A 27,081-nucleotide genomic window follows, 5' to 3' on the forward strand; every position below is an offset into this window, starting at 1 on the left:
CCTTCCAACCCTGTCACAAGTGAGCAGTGATGAAATTAATGCCATTGAAACATTCCCTGGATTAACTGACAAAAAACCCACCACTCACACTGAAATAATTGTTAATTATACTGCAGTTGATAGCATTAAGCTTCTATGACACTGTCAGCTTCTGCACCCTTTATGCTTTAAGCACAGCTTGGTGTTAACAGACAATGCAAAGACTGATTTGGAGCTTCCTTAATTGTGGTGAACACCTCCAGACAGCATTTGGGGTTGAAGTTTCCACTCTGGCTCTAGCAAATCCCATCTTGGATGCTTCTCAGCAGCAGATCCACCAGCCATGCAGCAGAAAAGCCTCTGCCTGGCCTTGGAGCAAGCATCCATTAAAAAATACCCATTTAAAAGCCTGGCTGTTTTTCTTCTCCCCCATGTAACTCAGCTGTACACGTGTTTCTGCCTTTGGAGAGTAGGTCTTGAAAATGAATGCAGTATAAACAACAAGGTTTATGTTGGGGAAATCAGTATCTTAGGTGAAAGCTGCATTTTGTGCCACTCTTACAAGTTTCCTGGCAGAATGGTTTTTGCTTTGCTGAGCAAATGTCAGGAACTTTGGGTTTTTAATCCACGACATCAGGCAGGAAAAACACAGGGAAGACACAAGAGTGCCATGGCTCACAGCAGCTGCACATCAGTGATGGTGGCCAAAGGGTGAAAAGCCTCAGATGGGGATCAAGAGCTTAAAAAGGAGCAGTGGGTCACCCTGAAGGATGATTTCACAGGCCCTGCACAATGAGGAGGGGGGAAAGGGGCAACAAAGGAAAATGCAAAACCTCTGTGCTAACAGACCCTCAACTTGTTGAGAGCACGGTACAACCCTTCACCTCTACTCAGTTTTAGCCCAGAATATAAACACAGGTATCTATTTATAAGCACATATATACATGTACATCCACCTCTGTCCTGGGATGGAAAACAGAAGGATCAAGACCACGATTGAAAGAAAATGACTGAAGCCCTAGGGATGAGCTGAGCTGGTATTTGAAAGAGCATCTCATCACCTTTGATCATTAAGTAACTCCCCAGCTTAGGACTTGAGTCTCTTGCAGAAAGGTTCAACCAAACACTCCTCCCAGGTAGCCTGCATGATGGAGGGTTTTGTTTTCTCTGCACAGAGTAATTCAGAGGATAAAGCACCAGTTTTCAGAGAGAGGGTCTGTGTGATGGCCAGGGAAACCAAGCACTGTCAGCAGAGAGCTTCTCCACACAGAGCATGGGTCACACTTGAGAAAGCATTTGGTTTGGCTCAAAACACACTTGGGTTTGCAGGAAAAACCCAGTTACTGCTGCTGCCCACACATCCACACCTGGACACCCTGATGGATTAGCTCAAAATCAAACTCCACGCTGCATTGTCTCCCTATGGGGATAAGCAGAAGGGTCTGTAACCTCTTGTACCTTCATCCCAGTCCCTTCGCCACGTACCCCTGGGCACAGCATCTCCCACACCACCAGCTCAGAGGAGCTGTCAGCAGCCACTGCTCCCTCCTGGGTGAGCACCAGGGCCCTCAGCCACATGCTGCAGAGCTTCTTGGGCTTAATAAAGTGCATTTGGGCTCCCTCCATACATTTTGTAAAGAAAGAAGCTTCAGTATTCATCACCTGCTACCACTGTGATGCTGTGAGCAAGCTGTCACACCTGGACACGGATACAGACAGTCCTTGGCAAGCTTGGGTTAAAGCTTTCACCCAGTCAGTGTAAATCCTTGCAAAAAGCCATTTTTGAGCATTTCCTGAGTCAGACACCAGCTCTGCCTCAGTGCTTCCATATGATCACAGTCCTGGATGGGACCTTCAGCCACATGCCCTGACTGCTGGTGCTTGTACCCATCTCACTTGTGGCCACAGGACACACAGGGACCTCCTGCCTGCAAAGTTATGCCCCTGCAGCCTGGCACCCCTCAACACACACACAGGGACCTCCTGCCTGCAAAGTTACCTCCCTGCAGCCTGGCACCCCTCAACACACACACGGGGACCTCCTGCCTGCAAAGTTACCTCCCTGCAACCTGGCACCCCTCAACACATACACAGGGGGACCTCCTGCCTGCAAAGTTATGCCCCTGCAACCTGGCACCCCTCAACACACATACAGGGACCTCCTGCCTGCAAAGTTACCCTCCCTGCAACCTGGCACCCCTCAACACACACACAGGGACCTCCTGCCTGCAAAGTTACCCTCCCTGCAACCTGGCACCCCTCAACACACACACAGGGACCTCCTGCCTGCAAAGTTATGCCCCTGCAACCTGGCACCCCTCAACACACACAGGGGGACCTCCTGCCTGCAAAGTTATGCCCCTGCAACCTGGCACCCCTCAACACACACAGGGGGACCTCCTGCCTGCAAAGTTATGCCCCTGCAACCTGGCACCCCTCAACACACACACAGGGACCTCCTGCCTGCAAAGTTATCTCCTTGCAACCTGGCACCCCTCAACACACACACAGGGACCTCCTGCCTGCAAAGTTATGCCCCTGCAACCTGGCACCCCTCAACACACACACAGGGACCTCCTGCCTGCAAAGTTATGCCCCTGCAACCTGGCACCCCTCAACACATACACAGGGACCTCCTGCCTGCAAAGTTATCTTCCCTGGAGCCTGGCACCCCTCAACACCCCACAAAAGGACTATTCCTACCATGCAGACACCCACTCACTCAGCTACAAGTCGGTGGGGGTCTCCCAGTGAATTTAAAGCTGCAACACCCCTGTGCATGCTGGTGGGGTAAGAGGGGTTCGGGAAGCAGACTGGAGCCTGCAAAGGCTTCCAAAAGCACACCCAGACTGAAACCCAGCGGGCCGTGTGCTGTGACCTCTGCGGTGGCGCCGGCCGGCACCCGCTGAGCTCCCAGCACGCTCCAACTTCTCCAGCAGACAAAATGGACTACGGGGCGCGGAGAGCCAGCCGCCTGCCCGCCCTCCCCACCGCTGCAGGGCAGCCCAAGCCTGAGCCCCAGCCCTGAGCTTTGCCCTGGGCCCGGGGGGACAGCAGTGACCCGCAGCCACCTCTCCCGTGTGGCCCCGGCGAGCTCCGCCGGCCGCCCGGCGCTGCTTGGGTGGTTCTTCCCCTCCTCGCAGGAGGAAGCGAGCTGCAACGGCACAAAGCCAGCGAGGGAAAGGCGCTCCCGCCGGGTTACATCCCCCTGCGAGGCGCCGGGACCCCCCCGAGGCTTACCTGCGTGGGCCAAGCAGGGGCACGGCGCCCTGCCCCTCGCATCGTCCCCGGCCGCCCCTCGCCGTCCCCAGGAAGCCGAACAATAGGCCGGGCGTGAGGCGAAGCCGCGCTCGCGGCGGCACGTCCCCGGCTTGCTCTCCTCCTGCTCCGACTTCATGGTGTGTGTAAGGGCAGGGCCGGGGGTGTCCCCGGGGCCGGGGGAGCAGCGGGGTGGCCGTGTGCGGGCAGACTCCTCCCCAGGCGCAGCGCGGAAGCGCAGCCGGCGCTACCTGCGCCGGGAATTTGACCCCTCGCCGGTCACCGAGTTTCTCCGGCCTGATGTCACGGCGGCAGAGGAGTGGCTTTCCCCCGCCGCCGCCGCCGAGCCGAGGGCCACGGGACGAGGGGAAGCCCGGAGCAGGCCGGAGCTGTCTCCCCGCGGCAAAGGGCTGCGCAGGAACCCGCTGCCCGGCCCCGGGGGAAAGGCTCCGCGGCCCGGCCGGCGGCCATCGCGCTGCCACCACCCACCGAGCGGGGCCCGCCGCGAAACTGAGGCACGGCCGAGGCAGCACAGCGCCAAGCGGCTCGGGCTCGCTGCTCCTCGCAATGGGCAATGGAGGCATTTTTCCCCCGCAGTGCTGTCTTTTCGGGGCCGGGCAGGTTGGGCTTGCACGGCACTCACAGCGGCGGGAGCACGGCGGCACACCTCAGACTGGCGGCAGCTCAGCCTGGGCACTTCCAGATGGGCACAGCACCAGATGGGACCCCCCGGCACATGGGTCAGTGGGTGGTGCTTGCACCCATCTCGCCCGTGGCCATCAGGGAGGACACCCAGGCCTCTCCTGCCTGTCTGGAAGCCACCAAGCCAACCAGAACCGGCCCCACACTGAGCAAGGGCAGAGAGGTGGAGCCAGAGGATGAGGGAAGCAGGGACACAGCAAAACCCAGCGAGCAATCAGTGGCCACTTGCTTTTCTATAATGAAAGCTACAAAAACACCCAGCACAAAAGCCAGACTCTGAAACCCAGCAGATTCGTGCTGCTCTTCCCTCCCTATGGCATGCACTGCACCCTTCCCAGGGCCATGGGTTCCAAGCCCTCCAGAAGACACTCGATTTATTTCCTCCCCTAAAGAGAGGAAGAACTGGGCTGAAGCAGGTTGGGTTTACAAATTGGTGCCTCTTTACTGCTACCTGTGGGAGTGAGGATAAACACTACTGCTAGGGCTGGGTGGCCACTAGCCCAGCACGGGGACTCTCTGCAGGCAGCTCCACACACTTGCATAAAGTTCAGACACAGAATGCTTTCCAACAGAGCCTGGCACACGAGGCCTGAGGCATCCACTATGAACTCAGCTCCTCCACCCTACAGCAGCAGCATCTCAGGCCTGGGGAAACCGAGGCACACGGGCTCTGACATGGCTGGGAAGCGGTGTCAGAGTGTAACCATGGGAGGAGCGAGCCGCTCCCGGCTAGGAAGAGGTGCACCCACGGTCGTCTCATACACCAAGTGAACCTGGGTCAATAAACCAGGCCCTTACCAGCCCCACACCCAGGCATTACCCCACTCCATACCCTGCTGCTTCCTCACCAGAGGCTGAGGGAGTTGGCTGTGTTTTGCAACAAGCCCTCACTGCAACCAAGTCCAGCACTGTGTGAGCGGCCAGCACTGACAGGGCTCGCAGTGCCAGCAGCCAGGGGTGTGCCATGGCACTGCCTTCTGCACCGTGCCCAGGCCATGCCATACCATGCCCCCATTGCCCACCACCAACCTCAGCTCCTTCAAGGCCACGACAGCTCCGTTCTCAGCTGCCACCTCACTTCCCATCGCTGCTGCAACACCCCTCCCCGGGGATCAAGTCGGAGCGTGTCTGCCCGTGCCGACTCAGCTCCCGCCGTGGCAGAGATGCCACCACGGCTGGGAGCTCCACAGGAGCAGGGAAACTGCTGGCTCTGGGAGCACCTCCTGATGGAATTGTGCTTTACAAACTGAGTGTGAGGCAAAGGGAACCGTGCAGCTCTCCGCTGGGATGGGCTTGGGAAGGTGCCGAGCCCCCAAAGCAAAGCCAGGGGAGGGAGTTCTCTGTGTCACGGGTGTTGCACAAGCCCCAAGCTCCCCAAAAGCAGCTCCTCAGAGCCTCCTCTGACCTGCTGTGCTCCTCCCTGACAGAGCTGGCTTGTATCCTTGCTTCTGCTGACTAATGCTGGACCAGGCAGCATTCCTCACACCCACAGCACCTATACTTATCCCCAGGGTGAGGTGCTGAGGCATTGCAGCTCCTCTTGAACTCAGCAAGGCTGTCTGCAGGGATCCCCCTGCCCCTTCCTAACTGAATAAAAACCCCTTTGCAAGGTGCATGGAAAAAGGGTGCTGGTTAATTAAAAGGAGACATATACCTCAGCTTTACACTGTGCTCTGAACATGCCCCTGGGTCAGTTTATAATCTCTAAGGAAAAGTCATTGTCTCAAAGCCCACCAATATCTGAGCTTACTTCTTCTTGGAGGTGGGTTGCTTAAACTTTAAGTTCAATGCTTGATTCAGGAGGAGGCTGCAGTACACAGGCACAGCATCCCCCTGGCACACAGGCTGCCTTCCCAAAATGTCCTTGGGCAAAGTCATTTCAGTTCCTTCAAGGCTGGGCTGAAAATCCCAATGATCCATCACCTGACAAGGGCAGAGACCACCAGAGACTTGCAACCAGAATCACAGAATCATTATGGTTGGGAAAGATCTTTAAGTGCATCAAGTCCAACTACATTGCCAGGCCTGTCATGAGAGTCAAGCTGAGGTCAAGCAGTACTTCCACTTCAACACTGCCACCCAAAAGGTACCCTTCTCACCAAAAAACTTCATAGCAGTTGGTGGTTGATTAAATACAGCTTGACCATGTTGATGTATGTTATTGCCCAGGCAATAACATACAGGCACTCTGCAAAAGGTCAGTGATGTCTTTATGCAGCTCTAGAACAAGGGGCAACAGGTACAAGCCGGAACAGAAGAGGTGCCAAAGAAACATAAGGAAAAGCTTCTTCCCTGTTGAGGTGAGGGAGCCCTGGCAGGGGCTGCCAAGATGGGCTGTGGAGGCTCCATCTCTGGAGACATTCCAACCCAGCTGGATGAGTCCCTGTGTGCCCTGCTCTGGGTGGTGCTGCTCTGGCAGGGGGGTTGCACTGGATGAGCTTTCAGGATCCCTTCCAACCCTTAAGATTCTGTGACCTGGTCCTTGCATTTGCTGTGGAGAACAGAGCTGTCCACAAAAACCACACCCCCATTGCCTGGAACAGAAAAGTCAGGAGACCTCATACAAGATCTCCTGCACCAAAATGCCATCAACCTCCAGGAAAAGCGGCTGAAGCATCTCCCCCGTGCCCACGGAAACTCCCTCCCCTCATCCCTGTCTCTCACCAGAATCAAATTATGGAGCGAGATGATGTTTTAAAACAGACAGTTCCCCCCCTCTAGTTTTTCTTTCAAGGAAAAACTTCTCTCCAAAATGACACATTTTTGTCAAACATCTCACTCATGACAAATTGGTGCTGTCAGCGAGCAGAGCTCGGCTGGGGATCACGGCGGCGCTTCGGGAAGCCTCCGTCTGCTTTCACCCACTTAAAAGAATCGAGGCTGCACAATGTAATGTGTGAGGCAAAGGATCAATTAATATACATCTGGCTCCAAAACCTGAGTAGTTTTCATTCAGGAACTTGGCACTGCTTGGCACCTCCTCCTCCACCACTGACAGAGTGTTTTAAGCTCCCTCCCCCCCAAAAACCACACAAGAGTTTGTTGCTGTCAAAGCCTCAATGAAGAGAACCACCCAATGGGTTTGTTTTAATGTCCCTACTCAAGTCCTACACAATGACTTTCCCCTTCTTTAAAAAAGCACTGCAAAAGCTGTTTGCAAGGTAAAGAGGCAGAAAAGCAACGAGTAAAGGGCAAATATCATCGGTTTGTTCCATGCTGCCATCTCGTTTGGGACAGTTTTCCTGAGCTCATCACAGTTCTTTCTATTGTGTTTATTTTATCATGAGAATCGTGGTTATCATCACAGAAGGTTTATGCTGAACAACTTCTGGACTCCTTACAATATTTTCATTCAAATGCTAAGAAGGCTGTAAGGAAATGAAGATAACAGCCCACAAAAAGAAACGATACAGATCAGAACATGGGGAGTTTGGTTCAAAACAACCCCAAAGGAAAACAAACAGAATTTGTCCATTCTATTTAGTATTCAAAGAGTCAGTGGAGGAGGAAAAAATGAAGCATGTCTTGTGGGGAGGGCTGTTTCACCTCCTACCCAAATCCCAACACAACCTGCCCTGCCCTGGGTGACAAGCAGCTCTGCTTTGGGGAGTGGTTGGAAGGGAAGGAAAGCCCCAAAGCATTGTCTCTGAGCTCAGTAGCAGTTTATCTTCACATCACTCATGGGCCATGCACCCAAAACCTCAGCTGCTCTCTCTGCAAGCACCCTGCCTGGGACCAACCTAGTCCAGTGGCAAATGCCACCAAATTCCTTCCCATCCTCCCCATCTTCACCAGAGCTAACGAGCACACAGGGAGGTGAGAGATGGCACAGAGGGGATGTGGCACAGCTGGCCACCCAGCCTGGGCACTGACCAGTGAAACACAGGCTCTCTGAGAGCCCTGAACCTTTAAAACCTCACCCAAATCAATATTTTCCTTTCCAAACCAATGCTGGGGGAGGGGAAAAGCCCATCCAATATGATTCAGTGTTATGCTGAGGTTTACATTATTCATTGAACCTCATCCTGTGTCATGCTGCAGTGAATATATCACCACCTATGATGGCAAAGAACTGACACAACTGCTGTGAACACATGATAATGTGGCAGCCTGGGCTGCTGCAACAGCCCCCTCGACTGGCAATCCCTCACTAGCAACGTGCAATTAAGCTGCTGTACACTGAGGTTGTGCCTCTGCCACCAACAGCCACCTGATGGTGAATGAAGAGAATAAAGCTAAACAACCATCAAACAAAATAGTAACAAATCAAACCAATCACAACTCAACCCAGCAACAACCCCCCAGAGCTGCATGGTAGGTCTCAAACCTTTGGGGATGTTTCTTGTTGAGGTTTGGGAAGCCTTATCTCTCCCTGCAAGGCCACTAAGGGCTGTGGTGTCCCCAGAGCCACCCAGCTCAGCCCACCCAAGCAGGGTCCATGGGGGGAATGGCAGGGAACATAACAGGGGGGAAAAGGATGTCTACCCAGAGAGGTTAATAATTTATCCCTGTGTGAAAACCTGCTCTTGTTTTTAACCATCATTTTGTGTCCTCCATGACACACGTGGTTTTAATGGGGTGGAAGGTAGGCAACCTGACTCCCAGTTTGGCCACTCTGCTAACCAGCTGCCACACTGCCTTTTTGAATTGGGTTTCTTGCTCTTCAAGCTTCTAGAGAGTTGCAAACAAGCAATTCTAACAAGCCCTCTTCATTAACCACTCCATCTGCATATATGTCTATGTGTGTCTTCAGGAATTCAGTATAGAAAGCAGCTTGTGGTGACTTTGCTGCCAAAGCAACCTGCCCCATCTGTCCATAGAACAGAACTTCAGACTCCCAGGATGGTGAGCGTTGGATGGGATCTCCAGAGCTTCTCCAGCCCAACCCCCTGCTAAAGCAGGTTCCCCTTGCTCAGGGGGCACAGGAACATGTCCAGGTGGGTTTGGAAACCTCCAGAAACTTGCTCAACCCCATTTTCTTTACACTCAAATCCCACTGCTCACCAGGTATGAGACACAAGGCTAGGCTCTGTGTGGAGGGGAGGTTGGGCAGAGCCCACCCCATCCTGCTCACATCCTCATCTGCAGCTCCAGCAGCCCCAAAGCCACAAAGAACATCCCACCCACTAACATTTTTGGGACCAGGTGGTCAGATACAGCCTTGGGAGTGGATGGGATGCACTGATGGAGTTGGAAACCTGCATCACACCAGTGACTTCTTGCCCACTAGTGAAGCTGGCAAAGCACAAAGCCCACCTTAGCATGCCCTTGAGTATGCCCAACATCCCAATGGCTGTTTGAACAGGACCATGAAAAGCAACAGAGCTTGTTCATGTGCAGAGACTCAAAATGATGCCACAGGATCATTTTTTGATGGCTTGCAAGAATTCCAAAGAAAGAAAAGAAAGTCTGGCTGATATTGCTCAGCTTTGCAAGTCAGGTTAGGAAAGCCCACGGGGGCTGCAGGGATCAATGACCCCATGTGCCAGGACACATCCTGTTCCCCTCCCTTCTGCTGCATGTATCAACAGAATATTTATAAATCAATTGAAAGCAATTAATCAGCTAGAGGAAGATAAGGGATAATGAAGAAAAGAGATTAGCTGGCTCTGCACAAGCAGAGCTCCTCCGGGGAGGAACTGCTGTGGTTGGGAGCCTCCTTCTGCAGAGCCTATTAGCTCCACTTAAAAAAGAAATGTAAAGGAGGCAACCTGAATAATTAAAAGGAAGAGTTAATGGTTATGCTAACAGCTTGTAAAAAAACCAACCTGTGGCAGGCTGGTTGTTAACCACCACAGCCCATGGGCAGCAGGACCTGCAAAGGAACCATCACCCAGCCACAGCCCCCACAGCCCACCCGCACCACGGTGTCACACAGATGCTGTTACCCACCTGACACATCCCACTGTAGCCTTCCAATAGCAAAGGCAGCACTAAAGAGACTCATTTCACTTGCCAACTGAAAAATTCCCCTCTGGTCACAGCAGCCAGCAGTCACATTTTCCATATGTTTTCCTGTTCACTTTTTCAGCCTCATCCTTCCACACCAAACTTTAGGGAGGCTCAGGACAAGCTGTGCTGCTGCCATTAGTTATGTTTTTCATGCTCACAGATGATGCCAACACCAGGGCTGGGCTTCATCCAGCCTGCAGAAGCAGTATCCCTGTGATAGTATTACCAAGAACTGAGCTCCTTCTGCCAGAATACACCTCTGAGCTGCTCCAAAGAGGGTTGAAGTTGCCACTTGATTTTTGAGGAGCACCCAAAAATGTCCCATCCCCTGGCTGTGACCTGCATCCTATGGGAACACTCCCAGAGGTACCTACAAGCAGCTTTCCCAAAGTTGTGGCTTTAAATCCCTGCACCACCTCCTCTGGTGTTGCAGGACCCTCCCTGAGAGCTGATACTTGGGTGAGCATCTTCAACTGAAAGGGCTTAGGAAAAGCTGTGAGTTTTGAAGACTTCAATGCATCATTTCAGTACTATATTTGTATTTTTCAAGTAACAACAAAATTGCCAGGTCAGGGCTGGAGCTCACCTGCTCTTCCATGGAGGGGGGGAAAGGAGAGAAAGCATCTCTCCTTCCCTGCCAACTTGCAAGGCAGCAATTTAACCTTCAAGGAAGAGCTCAAATTCATTTAGTAACACTCCTTATCTACAGGCTGGGGGCAGAAGAATTCTACTGAGAACAATATATAATAGATAAAAAAACCTGCACTGCAGCAAGGAGACAGGCAGCACTGAGCAGCCTTCTCCCTGCTCAAACAGCCCATCCACTGAAAGGCAAGTATGGGGCCTGACAGCAGGAAAACTACCCACAAACCTGATATTTAAAGGGCTAATGTTGATTTGAGAGGCTGGAGTTTGCCTCAGTGGGTGTGAATTTGCAGGCTAAGCCCACTTTGTGCAGAAGTGAGATGCTCCCCAACGGCCCCACAGCATCCCCACTCCTTGCACTGCACTATAAGTGACTCAGAGCTTTATTTCCAAAAGCATTTCCCCCCCTCCTCTCCTTTCTTTTTAAATAAACCTCAAGTTCTTTCCAAGTGCAGTTACATTTTATTTATATGCCACTTATTGAACTTCCAAACTCCATTTATTAAAACCTCCTTTGCAGCAAACTTTGCCTTTTCCTGCCAGGAGGTTTAGGACAAAAGAATCCAACTCCTGAAGGCTTTCAACCAGCTTTTTTTCCCCCACCAAACCTTTACCACCACACTAAATAGCATTGTAGTGAACCAGATATACTCCTGCCCTCATAAAAAGACCAAACTGACCCCAAAATGGTACAGGCAGGCTTAAAATGGGGATGCAAGCACCAAGCACTACTAAAAATGAGCTCAACGGGAGAATGGCATTGGGTTGGGGTAACACCAGCCTGCTGCACATCTATTTCACCCTCATGCACAAAAAGCCATTTAAAGCTTGGAGGGCTGCACTTGGTGCCTGCCTGGAATTAAATAATGCACTAGGTTGCAAAGTTAATAAAAGTGACAGCCTTTTATTAATCTCAGCTCACTGTGCAGAGCTGGGAGCCGGCAGGCAGCTGCTCCCACAAAGTTATCAGCGTGTCACACCAGGCAAAGGCAGGGCTGGGGAAACAACAGCAAACCAGAGCTGGTAAAAAGAAATATAAGAATAAATTGAAGGGAAAGGGAGCAGCAGAAGCCACAGAAGATGGTGCCAAAGTCAGCTGCACGAGGCTGAGAAGTGGGGTGGAATCTGGGGCTGGATCGTCACGGAATGAGCTCGATATTGGAGTGGCATCGCTGAGAAGGTCCAGCAACCCAGCTAAGCACAGAAGGAAACCTCATGGGTTTTAGTTCCAACTAAATGAAGCAAAATATCTAGAGGAAGCCATGCTCTAAAATGTTTTATCTGCACTTGGGGAAAGCCTGCAGAGCTTGAGCACTGCAGTTCCTCAGGCACCAATGCTCCAGGTGAGCACGGAGCCGCGGAGGGAACATCAGCTCCAAGGAACCATGGCATTTGCAGCCGGCTCCTGATCGACCCAAACACTGCACCACGGCTGGAAAAAGGCAGCTGAAGGATGGGTTTGATTTTTAAATTGCATTAAATGCCTTTCAAAGCTCCCCAGGAGGCACCCAATGCTTAGTTAAGGTTATAGGGTGGATGTGCAAAGCCCTCGATGCCCTTTTCTACTTTAACGGGGTGGAAACAGGAATCATCATGTGGCACGTTCAAATCCTGACCTTGCTGCTGGGTTTTCCCAACCCAGGTGATTTTTACAACAGGTCTATGAGCAAAAAGGAAAGTTACTTTCCAGTTTCTTGGGTTTTCTAAGCTTAATGGGGAGCAGAGCTCTGATGCTCAGCACCTGCAGAGAGCCACAGCCCCAAGCCAGAAGCCTTTACTGGCACAACGGTCTGCTACAATATTTAGCAGGTCCCTGCCACTGGGTTTCTCCCCTGTTTCTCTGCAACCACTGCTGCAGCAGCTCCCAAACACAACAGCAAGGCTCTTGCTAGCCAAGGAGGCCAGCTGGAAAGCTCACAGTTTTAAGAGACTGCTACTGAGCTAAGTTTTTAGTGCTAAGCATTTAGGCAGCACGTGCAAGGTGACAGTCCCAGCAGCATCATTGGTGTGAGCACAGGACAGATGTGAGGGGAAAAAAAACCCTGAATAAGTCACTGCCATGTTGACAACTATTCTGACTGCTTGTGCAACCACCATCCCTGGCCTTCCATTCCCTTCCCTACATCACCTTGGATCAGAAAGAGCACTCAGGCACAGAAGGATGCAACCAAGCTGCACAGTGACAGAACAGCAACTCTTCTCGTGCACTTCCAGTTTTCACCTGCTGGCAGGGCACTCTTTGCACTTGGGCTGTGTGTGCAGCTGGGGACAGTGCCACTGCCATGAGGGAGGGATCCTAGCTCAGACATCACACTCTGAGATCCCCAGCATCAGTGTGCACCAGGGGAGAACCAGGAAAGAGAGGGGGATCAAGAGTTCAAGCAGGGAGAGAAGAGGGAAAGAGGGATTATTGGAGCAAGATGTGCAGCAACAGGAGCTGCCAATTTTCATTACTTCATCACAAGCCTCTCAGTATTTATTTGGTTTGGATTCTTCTTTTCCCCTCCCAAACTTCAGTTTCTTAACTCAAAAGGGACTTGTGAAAATCTCAGCTTTCTGCTTATAAATAAAAGTCCATGACCCAGGTCCAGTACAGAAGAGATTGCTGCTCTGGAGATGTACTGCTCAGAAAGCAAGGCAAATAAAAGCAGCTCTCATCTCTTCCACACACACTTTATCACCCAAACCATGATTTTCAAATAGCTAGAGTAAAAAAACCATGAAAACTGTAATAAATGGTCCTAGGAGATGGGTACCCAAGAAGCAATTGTATTAACTCCAAAGTAAATGTGATCAAGAGTAATAATGTGAGGGGTTTTCAATGCATTAGTTGAAGATGACAGAATAAAAAGGGATGTTGTTCTCTATTTACTCCCACAAAGGCTTCGATGCTGTGCACTTTTTCTATGTTACCCTCGTGAGACCTCTCCCAAGTGGGCACTGCCCCAGAAAAAACACTGTTGTACTGAGAGAATCAGGCCAATAACAACAAAAATACAACCAAAGTGACTTGGGGACTTGGAAGGGAAAAAAATAAGCCATGATGGAGCAAATGTAGTGCACTAAACTTGGAGCAAGGCAGTGGCAGGTGGGAAAGGGATGCTCAGCTCCATCTGCAAGATGCACTGGGCATGGGGTGTTTGTAAGGGAAGCATGAAGTAAAGAGGCACTTTGGGGAAAGCCAGGCTGTGTGCAGGGACAGGTATCAAAATCTGGAGTCACCTGCACAACAGCATCAACGAGTGGGGATTCAGCCAGCTTCGACCCAGGGATTGGGTCACTGTACCTTAAACCCTCAGCATGGTAAATAATAAGCTTCTAGGGATGACTTGGAGCCCAGAGCAGCCCCCTGGAACCACTGACACGTCTGTCACTCAATGACAACTCCAGCAATAGCATTAAAATCAGAAAAATGGGAGAAATAACTGGTAATTGAGGCAGCAGCCACTCACCACCCCACAGACACAAGACAGAGAACACTCCAAAGCCTTCAAACACTCACAACTATTCAAAGTTATTTTTTTCCCTTAACAAATCAGGGCAGTTTTGAGTATTTCAGCTATTTTGTGCCTTATGTGTGCTGGGACAGGGTGCTGGCCATGTCCCCTCTCCCCAGGGGCTGCCTGAGACAGCACAGCAAGAAGATACCTGAAACTCAAGCTGGCTGAAACAGTCTCCATCAGTATTTCTAACTATGAAAGTCTCAGGTGATGCTTTACACACTCAATTAAGAGGCATTAGGAGAGGCTGAGCACAGCCCCAATCTTCACCAAGTTGAGCCATGCTTGGTAATTGCTCTTTTCCCCAGTTTCCCCCCCAGCCACGCTGCAGAAAGGCTGAAAAACCAGTCCCTTTGTGTTTCTGAGTGAGATTCACCCCTGTACCACAGCCCTGGTAGGATTTCAAAATATTTGATGCAATCAGAAAGAAAACAAAATCACCCTGGAATGACAACTGAAAGGGAAACAATCTGGGAAGATTCAACCTTCCAAATCTGTCTCAATTCTGGTTGTGGTTTCTGCAGGCGAGGGAGGAGAAAAGAAACCCTCCCCCTTCACAACCCAAGGGGTGTCTGCTTCTGGGTGATAAAGGCAACTTGAGAGGGGATTTTAAACCAACATGACTACAGTTAATGCTATTAACATTCAATAATCATAGAATGGTAGGGGTTGGAAGGGACCTTTAGAGATCATCTAGTCCAACCTCCCTGCAGAAGCAAGTTCAATCCCTGCCAGTTCTTGGGACAAGAATCAAATGGTGCAAGACACAGCTATTTGGTGCTGCTGTGGATTTCCTTGTATTGAAAGGAGTGAGGAGGGAAAAAAAAGAGCAAATGATCAACAAGGAAATCAAAACCTCTTCAATAATCCAGCCTGCCCACTTGCATCCAATAGCAGCAACTCAGCAAGCTATAAGGAAACAACAGGCAAACACTACAGTGAGGTTCCAAAGCTAAACAAAACCCAAATAAAAGAAGATATTTGGAAGCAAAATTGTCCTCAGGGCTATCAAACCTTCCCAGGCACAAATACATCTGCCCAGGAGATGCAGACCAGCAGCACAGCATGTCCTGGAGACAAGCACAGCCCAGGCTGGTCCCACGGGCTGTGAGAAGTGGTGATGCAGGTGAAGAACAGCCCCAGAGCATCAGTGAGACAAAGCCTAGCAATGCAAAAATAGTTCCCTCTAAAAAAACCACACACCTGTAGCACTGCTTCAAGAGCAAACTCCTTGGGACACCCAGAGTCTCAAATCTGCATACTTTTGTATGCCTCCAAGTTGCTGTGCCCATAAATCAGGCTCTGTGTGTGTAGGAGCCACTGAGGGATCATTTAAGAGGCAAGAAGCTGAACTCCAGTCCCTTGTATTTACATGCACACAGCATTTTTATGATTTTTAAACACATGCTCAAACACCAGCTTCATTTTCTACCAATTAATCCTCCAGCCAGAGATTTCACTCTGTTCTTCAGCCACTTGCAAAATCCTCCTGAAAGATTGCTGGGGGTTATGGAGGGATTATATTGTTTAGTGAGCCAGTTATAATCTCTCTGATAAGAGAAGCTGATCTGGGTGGAGAAGCATTGGCTTGACACTAGTTGCAAGTAAAAATTAAAGCTGAGATAGCAGCAGGTTTGTTTGGCCTCCTGCCCTTATCTCCAAAGCGTGGCACAAAGATATGACTCCATCCAAGGAAGGAAAGAGGGATTCCAGGGAGAATTCAGCAAAGGTAGTTCTTCCAAGCACTGGCAACTCCAAGAACTCTGGAGAACATCAAAATACAGCAAGAGAAATGCATAGTGGGACCTGCCCACTGGGAGTTTTGGGAACTGACAAGTGGAAGTTGGGTGTCCTGTTGCTTCTATGGGGAAAAATACCTACAAGCCATAGCAGCCCAACCCACTTGCAAAGTTAGAACGTTAGAAAATCCCTTTCTTACTGGAAATAACCAAATGAGATGGCCAGCAAGCAGCTGATCCCTTCTGGCAGCTCCCTGGGGGTGGAGGCTGCAGTCCCTGGCAGAGCTGGAGATGTAGGCTCTCCTCCAAGAAACCCCTGGAGAGCTGAGTTCAGCTTTATGGCATCACAAACAGCATCACCAGAGACAAGAAGTCCCAAAGAAACTCCCTTCCACCCTTGTAGACGTAAATAGGACAGGACTGGATGTTATCTGTGATGCTTAATGCAGTAAAGCCACCCTTGGGAATGACAGCCACTACTGTTCTGCTGTTGCAAAGTGGTTTGCAATTGATAAAATCAGTTTTTTAAACATTCCTTTATCTTTTTAGTTCTAGGGTAACAAATAAAGCTACATGGAGCAATTTGTTTCCTTAGGCCTGGCTGTGGAAGAGCCAACACCACACTGAGCACTCCTCAACATCAAAAAGACAAAGATCAGGGACAGGAGAATGGGCTTTGTGCCAAAAAAGTGTCCCTGGACAGTACATCTGTCTGGGAGCAGGTTCCTTTCCATCCTCCTTAGTGGCTGTTACTTGGGTTGAATCAATCCCACCCAGTCCCTGTTACACCTTCGAGGGGTTTTGTAGGCCTTCAACACCCTGTAACAGTAACATGAGCAGATTTCTATATGGGAGCCATCTCCAAATCATACAATTGTTTGGTTGTTAAAGCCCCTGAAGCTGCTGCAGTGCCAGCCCTGCCCTCACCCTGCCCAGCCCAGCACTGACCCACAGCCTCAGCACCTCAGCTCCAGGGCTTTGGGATCCCTCCAGGGCTGGGCACTGCCCCAGCTCCCTGGGCAGCCTGGCACAGGGGCTGACACCCCTCTCAGGGAAACAGTTCTGCCTCAGCTCCAACCTCAACCTCCTCTGGGGCAACTTGAGCCCTTTTCCTCTTGTCCTGTCGTTCATTACCTTGTTGTTGAGAGGGCTCATGTCAGCAGTGATGCCACGGCCCTGACTATTGCCAACAGCCTCAGAGAACCACAGGGCATGTTGGTGTGCAAATGTGAGCTAAATGTCTGATTTTTAGGTATCCAAGAGGGTTTTTTTGGGGGGGAAACAAACAACAGTGCCTGCTCTGAAGAAACAATAGCAGAGGACAAAGATAACCCAAAGAAACAGAGCCCTCAGTGCCTGGCAGCATCCCCTTCAGCACAGGTATCACAGTGAACACAAGACACAAGGTGAGAGGTGGAGGAGAAATGCAGGAGCAGACCCCAGCAGAAGATGGGCAGTTCTACCATTCCTGCCAAAATATTTCACAAAGCAGCTGTGCATTAACAAAGAAAGCACAGAATCACCCCAGCTCCCAGCCCAAACCCCAGCCATTCATGTGTGGCATTTTCCTGGCTCTGGAATTGCCACAAAGCCTATTATCTTCCATACCAGTTGTTGAAGTGTCATTAGGACAACTCAAATGAGAGGCTAAATTCTCCTGTACACACCATTTTAATCATTACTGCCCTTTTATATTCAGCAACAGATAGCAAGAGAGGGACAAGGGAGGCTGCCAGGGTGATGAAGGGGAAGCTCAGCCCCTCCAAGGGCTGCAAATTGATTGTTTTTGCTGTCATCTTCTGCTCCTTCAGATCTCTACTATTCTGTGATTCTGTAATTCAAAACCTAAAGCTGGTTTTAAGTTAACATCCAAAATAGGAGGGGGAAGAAGCATACTCAAAAACCACAGTATTTACAAGAGAATTCCACACATGAATATTGTCTGTCATCTCCCCATCCTCCAGTTACCTTTCTCCAGCCTTCAAACAGTAACTTCAAAGCCAAACCGTGTTTCTAACTGGATGCCCATGGACTGGGTGCAGGGAGCTGCTCCAGCTGATGTGTCCCTGGGGCTGGGCAGTCCCTGCTCTCTGCTCAGGGAGCCCTAATCCCAAAATGACCACACATCTGACTGCAAATACCAACGTGTATATAGGTGTATACATTGCCTTGACTGCACCTGCCCACAGCAAATGCCAAGGGCCAAAACCTCCTTGTCAGACACTGTGTGAGGACAAGGACCTTTGTGATCCTCAGTACAATGAGACACTCAACAACCCCAAAAACAACAAGCACAAGGAGGATGTGGGAAGCTGGGGAATGTGCCATCTAATCAGATAAAGCTCCAAAATCAACTTTCCAGAGCAGTAGCTCATCCCAGAGCAGCCAGAGCACTGCAGACACAAGCACAGACCTGATTTCTACCCATGCAACAGACCCCTGGCATTTACCTCTGCTGCCTCAAGACCTGCTGAAGTCCAGAGGATCTCACCATGAATCAGCATCACTGAGGGCTTGGCTGACTTGGGATTCTCCTTCAGCACAGCAACATTAACTCTCCCCTCCAAAAGACCTGCACCAAAAGATGCCAGAGCAAGAAATGCCATTTCAGGAAAGCTGCTATCCTGAGCTTTACAGCTCCACCATCTGAAAGAGAGGAATTTCCCTCTCAGGGAACAGCAGTTGATACATTCTTTGGCAACTGCATTACCATTAGCAAACACAATCTGTGTTTCTGCCTCTCTCATTTGTTTGCCAAGCACATTTGAAAGGAATATTTCACCCGTGGTGGTGAGATAAACCCCGTGAGCGGCTGTGCACAAAGTTCTGCTGCAGTTAAGAGGCTTCTTCCTGCAGAATTTCACCTCAATAAACCCCCCCCTGGAATAAATCCCATCTACAAAGGGCATCTGAAGAGCTTAACAAGAGGATGGGAGGAGATGAAGAGGTGTCACCCAGCCACTGTCTCTGCCGACAGCATCCCGGCTCTTCTTCTGACCTGGGATAAAACACGATGGGAATAAGCAGAGGGAAGCTGAGCTGCACCAGGACATGGTTAAAAAGCACATGTTGGATCACAGACAGAAGAGATAAAAAGCTCTTCAGCCCCAAATCCAGGGGCTGCCACCTGCAAACGCTGCTTCAGCAAGCTCTGGGCTCCTGCCAGTGCCTGAAGGTTCCCTGCTTTTTGCTTTTCTGCAGGTTTGGGCTGAGCTCAGCCCTGCCTCCTAGCAGCAGTAACACTGGGCTTAAGCCAACTCTTGTCAGCTTATGGCTCAGTTTATTTTTCTCAGATATTATTTAAATATAAAACTATCTTAAAATGCCAACAAATGGACATTTGTGGTTCCAAAGTTGTTATGGGGTTTTTTTAACTCCTTGGGGATCTGCATATCAAATACAGTTCCTTCATCAAAATATACACAGAGGAAAGGGCTTGTTTGCCTTATTTTCCAAGTCTTATGAGGAGTAGCTGAGGGAGCTGGGGGTCTGGAGAAGTGGAGACTGAGGGCAGCCAGCAGCACTCTCTGACACTCCCTGACAGGAGGCTGCAGGGAGCTGGGGGTCGGGCTCTGCTCCCCAGCCATGAATGACTGGACAAGGGGCAATGGGCTGCAGCTGCCCCAGGGGAGGTTGAGGTTGGAGCTGAGGCAGAACTGTTTCCCTGAGAGGGGTGTCAGCCCCTGTGCCAGGCTGCCCAGGGAGCTGGGGCAGTGCCCAGCCCTGGAGGGATCCCAAAGGCCTGGAGCTGAGGTGCTGAGGGCCAGGGGGTAGTGCTGGGCTGGGACTTGATGATGAGCTCTTTTCTAACCTCAACAATTCTGTGATTCTTTTTCCTCTGACCCAGCAAGCCCCTGCAGCCCAGTCAAACCCTTCCACCCTCTCCAGAGATGCTCCCAGCCCTCAGGCAGAGCAGCTCCCCATTGCAGCCAGCCTGGGAATCCTTTAAGTATTGCAGCACCTGCCTAAGAACCAGCTTATACTCTTCCCTGAGCTGGGTCTGCAGGAGCCAAACAAATCAAGACATATCCCTAACCTGAAAGCAGAGGTTGCTTTGAATGCATATAGGAAGAGATCAGCTAGGATAGGAGCTGCCAACTTGCAAAGCACCATTGCTCAGCCTCAGCATGCTTAAAAGGCCTTTGGTTGCCCCCCTCCCCGTTCCTGTTTCCAGGCTGGATTCTGCTCCAACAGCTGGGACAGCACACACTCCCCTGCAAAACTCCTCCAAACACACTCTAGGGACTATTGCCATGAGGACCTGGAGTCCCAGCAAAGAGAATACCTCTCCCAAGGTAATGCACACACTGTGACTCCCCTTTTTGGAGCCCCATCCCCAGACTGGTGTGTATGTGGGGGGTTCAAGCAAGAAACACCAACCAGCAGCTGGGAAGCTCCCAAATCCCACTGGCAATTCCCACACTCATCCAGTCCCACCTTTTATTTCCAGCTCAACCTTTCTCCTCTTTACTGAGCTTCCAAGTTCAGTTGAAGACATTACCCTAATTGCAGTTCTCTCACCCAGAGAGTCTCCCACTCACTCCCCACAACATCTCTCCCAACATTTGGACAACCCTGGTTTTGCAGCTTGTCCCCAAGAGTTCCTGCTCATTTGGCTTTGTTCCTTTTTATGTTTTCCAGTAACTTGTTGGAGGGGGCTGAGAATAAATGGGAAAAAACACTCTGCCAAGAGTGTTGTGAGTGGAAAAAAACCCCCCATCATTTTAAATTAAGGATGTGCCTGTTCCCCTGGATGCTGTTTGATATAAGGACAGGGAGAGTAAGGAAAATGCTCACCAGCATGGAGCAGGCAGCTCAGTTTTATTCCTTACTGGCAGCTTAGGGCTAATTTGGGGAGCAAGAAGGATTTCTCCCATCTGCAGCCCTGCAAGCCATGTGCCTGGTGCCAGGGATGCACGAAGGGCTGGGATCCCTCACTTCAGGGCACATTTTCAGCAGCTATTTAAGAGCTTAGGGGAATTTTCAGGAACACCTAAGCTGGTTAAGGTGTCTAAATCCCACTGAAAGTCTCTTTGAATACTGCTACCTTCCTAAATCCCAGCCAGTGCTTATTAGTGTCATTAGACAAATACCTCCAGCCACACCTCCTAATCCCACGGCTGGGAAGCTGCTGACCATCTGAGCTGCAGGTGCCAGCTCACCAGCTCTGCAATATGCAAGCAGGGGACAGACCAGGCAGGTACCCACTTGTGCCACCTCATACCCCTTCCCCTGCCCACCCAGGAACGGTCAAAGTGTGGCAAAAGCCATTTGGGTTTCCCTGTTTTTCCACTCCCTCGCTCTGTATCTCTGAGCATCCTAATGAAGGGAAGATCACTATCTACAAAGTCTCTTTGAAATGGGAATTACAACAAAAACCGAATTTCCTCCTGCTTGGCTCACACCCTGGTCCCAGCATGGGAGAAACCTTTAAAGCATGGGGCAACCTGATGGGGAGATGTATCTGAGCTGGCTGCTCAGTGTGCCAGCAGCACTCTGGATGCAGCTGCAGTTTTTGGAGGCATCCAATGCTCCAGCTCTGACCCTGGGTACTCCACATCCCACCATCACTCCAGATCTGGGGCAATTTTTACCTTTCTGAGGCTGGAAGCAGCTGCAATGTGTACTTTCAGAAATGTGGACCTTCCCAGCTCCCTTTCCCTCACCCTTGAGCCAATTCAATGCTCCTACAAACGCCTCTGATAAGGCAGGGAAAGAACATGCCCGAGCGTGTTTGGTTTGTATCATGTCAAACGTGCTTTAATTGGGGATAATTCCTGCATGCCTGCTAAATCAAAGTGAAAATGAAAGGGATGCTCTTCCCTCTGCTCTGCAGCTCCTCAGCACTTTGGTATCAAAAACAAGGGGCTGGAAACGAAAAGATTGACTTTTAAAGGGCAGCTCTTCCAGAAGCATCACGAGGTGTTTAAAGTTTGCAAATGACCTAAGGACAGGCACCAAACTCCAATGTTAACAACTGTGAGGGATTTAGAGAGATTCTCCTTTTCCTCTGCTGAATAGAGGAGGGATGTTTGGCATTAACACAGCACCTGGGGAAGACACATTCCACTTTCATCCTGTGTGCAGGCACGGCACACCATCCCCCCGAGACGTTTGGTGTTCAGGGGAAGGATGCACAGCTCTCCATCCCCACTGCCCAGCTCTAATATTTTGATCAATAGCCTTACTCACATCCCCAGGCAGATGATGGGCTCTGCTGTTTGCTTCTCCATCCCTTGGAGCTGGGGATGGAAACACCATAAACCCAGGAGTGACGGAGCCCTGATGGCAAATAAACACCGACACGGCCGGTTTGTGAATCATCTGCTGGGCAAAGACTTATTGACCTGGGCTATAAATGGATAAGCAGCTGGTGCAGAAACCTGAATGGGGTTACAGTTAATTCATATACACCTAAAAAAGAGAGTTAAATTCATGGGATAATCTTATATCCTGTGATTAATTTGGCCAGCTCTAATTACACCATAAACTGGATTGATGAGTGATGTCTTCCTGAGGTCTCTGCCTTCTGCTCCCCAAGCTGGCTCTTTACCAGTGTTATGGCTTCTGCATGGAGCAATATTAAGGGAGTTTCTAGTTTGGGGAGGCTCTAAAGCAGAGCAAGCCACAGGAGCATTCAGAAAGCAAAACCCACTAGATGAACCCAAAGCCATGGCAGCTTCTCCTGCACCAAGCCAGGGGTGGCAAGTTGAAGCAGCACGTTGTAGTCACCAGCCTGGGGAGATGTTGCAAGCCCCTGAGGCTTGAGCTCCCCTGTTTTAAGTCTTGCACTGGGGCCACCTTTGCAGGACTGACCCCACCATGCAGCCATAAGGGAGCTGGCAGGTGGGAAAGGCAGACAGGGTGGAATAATTCAAATACTCCTGAGGGAATGCCAGGAAGAAAAGCACAAATCGTGCCTTTGAGGCCCATGTGAAAGAAAGTCTTTGTGCTTGGGAGCACCCTGTGTGTTTGGAAGCTGGGCTGGAAATCTGAATCCAATCTGATCAGTGCTTTCATTTTCTTTTTTTTTTATAAACAACCTCATCAAACTTTATATAAACAAAATCTCCTGAAGCTCTTCTTTTGCCTCCCCCCCCCAACCTGCCTGATTTGTTTCTTTCCCCTTTGCTTTGCTGTATCAAAATAAACAAACACCATCTATCGATTCCGGCTGCTCTCAGAAGATTTGTGGCAGAAATCTGATGTTTGCTGAGTTATTGCAGAATGATAACTGCATGCCCAATGCTTGGAACAAAAAAAGAGAGATAAAAAAGCATCTCCATCACAGTGAAGGACATGCTTTGCTTCCTCAGACTGGAAGGCAATGTGAAGTATGACTGCTTTAATAATTCATCTTGACAAATCTCCATCTTTCCTGGTTTTTCTTTTTAAATCTAGGATATGCTGGCAAAAACCAATACAAGAAATAAAGAGGTTTGCTTTAATTTTAGCTTCCAGAAAGCAGGGGAGCTCACAGTCCCTGCATCTCCTTGCATTCAGCACACCCAACCATTTTCACACAGTTTGCTGCTGCATCTACATGATGGCACCAAATTAAAGGTTTCTCTTTCCCCAGTATCTGCTGCAACCCCCAAAATTTCCAATTAACCTTTTGCTTTCAGAGTAATTAATGCTGCAACAGCACTACTAACCTGGTTCAACCTCAATACACCAGAGAACTGCCCCAGCTCTGATTATGATGCCCCTGCAGAAAGGTTGTGTCCATACTGGAGGTGGAATGATCATCTCCTTAAAGGATGCTGGTTAGCTCTGTAATTGCACTATGCTGTAAAATCCTGCAGAAAGAAACTTGCTCTGCAGCACATTTGATCTGTTCTGGTCCATGGCCAATCTCTGCACAAGTCCAACAGACCCTTAAATTGTACTTTTCTTGAGTTTCCTACACGGTTACCACAGCAGGATTAGGCATGTTTGACAAACCAGCATCAAAAGCCCCAGTGAAACAAGAGAGACCACAAAGCAGAAGCCCTCTAGGCCAAAAGTCACGTGAAATGGCACAAAAGAAACGTGAATGAAATCAACTGAAATAGTTTAAATCAAGCTGAGGATTTATTTAAGCCCAGAATCTGGCCCAAACTAACAGCAGCCCCAGATTTCTGAGGTTTGCTCAACACCACGTACCTCGTTCCCCACAAGCCAGATGGATGGTCACGCTCCACAGGGCCACCACCTCTGCATTTCATTTTGGCAACTCTATTAAAAACCTCATATGCCTCACTCACAGAATCTCAAGGGTTGGTAAGGACCTCAAAAGCTCATCCAGTGCAACCCCCCTGCAAGAGCAGCACCACCTAGAGCAGGGCACACAGGGACTCATCCAGCTGGGTTGGGATGTCTCCAGAGAAGGAGCCTCCACAGCCCATCTGGGCAGCCCCTGCCAGGGCTCCCTCACCTCAACAGGGAACAAATTCTTGGAGGTCTTTGGAACCTCTTCTGTTCCAGCTTGTGCCCATTGCCCCTTGTCCTGTCACTGGCCATCCCTGAGCACAGCCTGGCTCCATCCTCACACCCACCCTTTACATGCTCATGAAACAAGGTAGGCTTGTGACAAAATGTCATCGAGTTGGCTTGTGGCCATCAGACCACTTCTGCACCATGGTCAGCCCAGGGAGAGAAGTAGTCATCTGGCTCTGCTCAATAGCTGTAAGGCAGCACCCTCAACCACACAGGTCTTGCAATGCCCACCCTTCCTTTCAGATGTTCCCACTTCCCCTGTTACCTGCTGAGAAGGAAAGACCCAAGGGAAGGCATTCAAGGTAGGTGTAAGAAACCAACTGCTTCAACCAAACCCAACCAGGGTAGATATCACTCACCAGCTATGCAAAACCAGCCCACAGCAGGTTTATAAAGAAACTCTCTTTATTCACAAAGCCCTGAAGTTCATCTGCACAAAACTGCTGCTAAAATGAATATTGGGATTTGCCTAAAAGCCCCAGGACTGCTGGTGCAGCTGGGATTCTCCTCCAGGAGAACTTCATGCCTGCAGCTGCATTGCCTGAGGCTGGAAACAAGCTCCTTGCTGCCTACCAGGCTGAGTTCTTTTTCTTTCCTTCTCTGTTTTAAGTCTCAAGATCACTGCTTTAAAGAGGGAATTAAACTCATGGATTGTGGATGATGCAAAAACCTTCATGTCCTAGAAAGGTGCACAAATAAATGCTGTCAGAGTATCCAAAAGGGGAGAGCAGCTCATTTTGACACTAAGTGGCACTGAGACTGTCTGAATTTTCTCTCTCTTCCCTAAATCACACCTATTGCTGCTGCACACTCCTGCTATCACCCACATACCAAAACCATCTGCAAAGCTGTTGCCCTGCAGGGAAAGTATCAATCAGAGCATCTTCATCGCAAAGAATTCACCTTGCATTTCCATCGAGGAGAGCTTGAGCAGACCAAGCCATGGCCACCCACCTCCCACTGTCCTCCCAGTCAGAGTCTGACAGGGACAGAGACCAGAAGCAACCTCAGATTCCAAAAGGGACACAGGCTTGGGGTCTGGTTTTTTTCCTCAGAAATGCAAAATTAGCACTAATCACATTGTCAAGGTATCAGCTCACACTTGCTGCCAACAAATTAGGCCAGTTGTGCATCTGCAGTCGCTCATTTGGCCACTAACCTGCTTCAGCAATTACAGATAATTAAAACCTCACCCTGCAGGCATTGCAATTCGAGTCATTACCATGCAAAACATTCCCCATCAGAGGAGTGCCTTGAGGTCTGAGCTCTGGTGTGCCCATCTCCTGCTGCTGCTGCTGCTCTGGACCTCATCTGGAAGATGAATGAAGAGGGTAACCTTCAGTGGGTGTAAACCAGTGCATTTACAGCTATCCTCTGTGGCAGAGCAGTGGTGTACACCAAGAGGAGAGATGACCAGTGTCAGAAGGCAAGGAGGACCAAGATAACTCCCTCTGCTCTGTGCAGCAATGCTGTTCTCTACTTGCAGGCCAAAAAAATCATGCTAGATAACCCCAGGGAGATGCAAGAATGGACTCCAAAGGAACTTAAATGGCTGAGGGAACATGGTGCCAAAGCCACCTTGTACTATGAGCCACTATGAGAAGAGATGGACCTTTGCTAACCACCACAGTAGACATGTTTCACTGCACACTGAGGAGACCCTTTCTGTGCCCTGATACCTGCAAGGGCTGTCTCAATCTGCTTCCACTCACACAAATACACCAAAAACAGCTGATTTACCTCTTTCAAATGGCATTTCCTTCATCCATATGAATTAGAGGCTTGATATCTCTCTGGACTGTGGTTCATGGTGGCTTCAGATGGAGCTTTTTGCCTTCTAACCTTCATGCTCTTCCCTGGTTAGAGCATCCCTTGAATGATGGCAGGAAAATACCCACTTTGCAGTGGAGATATCCCCAGGCTGCTGTCTGTCTGTCTGTCTGTCCTGACCAAACCATGACACAAAAGCAATTCAGCACCCTGCACAGGGGTGTTAAACAGCTTGGCTGCTATAAGAAGACCTCATGCAAGGTACTAATTGCTAAAACACCATCAAATACCATCCAATACATTGGGACACCAAGAGATGAAGCTTTGGGGATGGCTGTGAGCTGGCTCCATCCAATGCATCTGTATTGATTCAGCATCCCCTTTGTGTTTCAAACACAAAAAGTCCCTTTCCAGGCTCTCACCTCTGCAGGGATAGTGGCTGGGCAGCCTCACAGCTTAAAATGAAATAAATAATTAAAGATCTGTAATTGCTTAACCAAAAGAGAGCTCTCAGAGTGAAAACAGAACGTGAACGTCCTCGGCTTGGTAAAGGTTATCAAAATACCAGGGTTGGTAGGAAAGAGGCTGTTACAGCATCTCTCCCTAATAACAAACAGCAAAGCAATCCCTTCCAGGAGAAGGAGATAAAGAATTTCTTCCTCTCCCTGCAATAAATCAAAGGGTACTGTTCAGCTGATGGGAATTGATTTTTCACCCTTCCTTTTGCACTTAGAGCAAAGTGGGACCATGGCAAGAGCCTCCAGATGCGACAGAGCCAGATCGATGGTGGGGAGGGGACATGGGAGGGATGAGGCACCCACCTTCCCTCCTGCAGCATCACTCATGGTGCATCCTGCACCCACCCTACAAGCCCCAAGAGTGAGATTCAGCAGAGCTCAGCCTAAAAGCAAAGAGGGGTGAGTGAACTTGGGAGTTGGCAAGGAATGAGGTTTGATCAGAGTAAAACCAGGGGGAATAAACTCGCATCAGCACAAGAGGAGCAAATGGCATAAAGAGTGAGTTTGGTGCCAGAAAGGGATGGGGTGGAGGACAAACCC

At 49.9% G+C, this 27,081-nt stretch overlaps 1 protein-coding gene across 2 annotated transcripts in view; it reads right to left on the minus strand.

Annotated features, from left to right (window-relative positions):
* The window catches only part of KAZN (kazrin, periplakin interacting protein), a 90,216-nt gene that overhangs the window by 17,367 nt on the left and 45,768 nt on the right, over window positions 1–27,081 (minus strand). The window contains exon 1 of one of the 2 annotated variants that reach the window (XM_062012938.1): window positions 3,220–3,571. The exons of the other annotated variant lie outside the window; for it this stretch is intronic. Coding sequence (XP_061868922.1) covers window positions 3,220–3,376 — 157 coding nt within the window. The 5' untranslated portion in view covers window positions 3,377–3,571. Of the gene's footprint in view, window positions 1–3,219; window positions 3,572–27,081 lie in introns of those variants that run through there. 2 annotated transcript variants of the gene reach the window in all.

The sequence above is a fragment of the Colius striatus genome, chromosome 21, assembly GCF_028858725.1.
Source record: "Colius striatus isolate bColStr4 chromosome 21, bColStr4.1.hap1, whole genome shotgun sequence".
Lineage (NCBI taxonomy): Eukaryota > Metazoa > Chordata > Aves > Coliiformes > Coliidae > Colius > Colius striatus.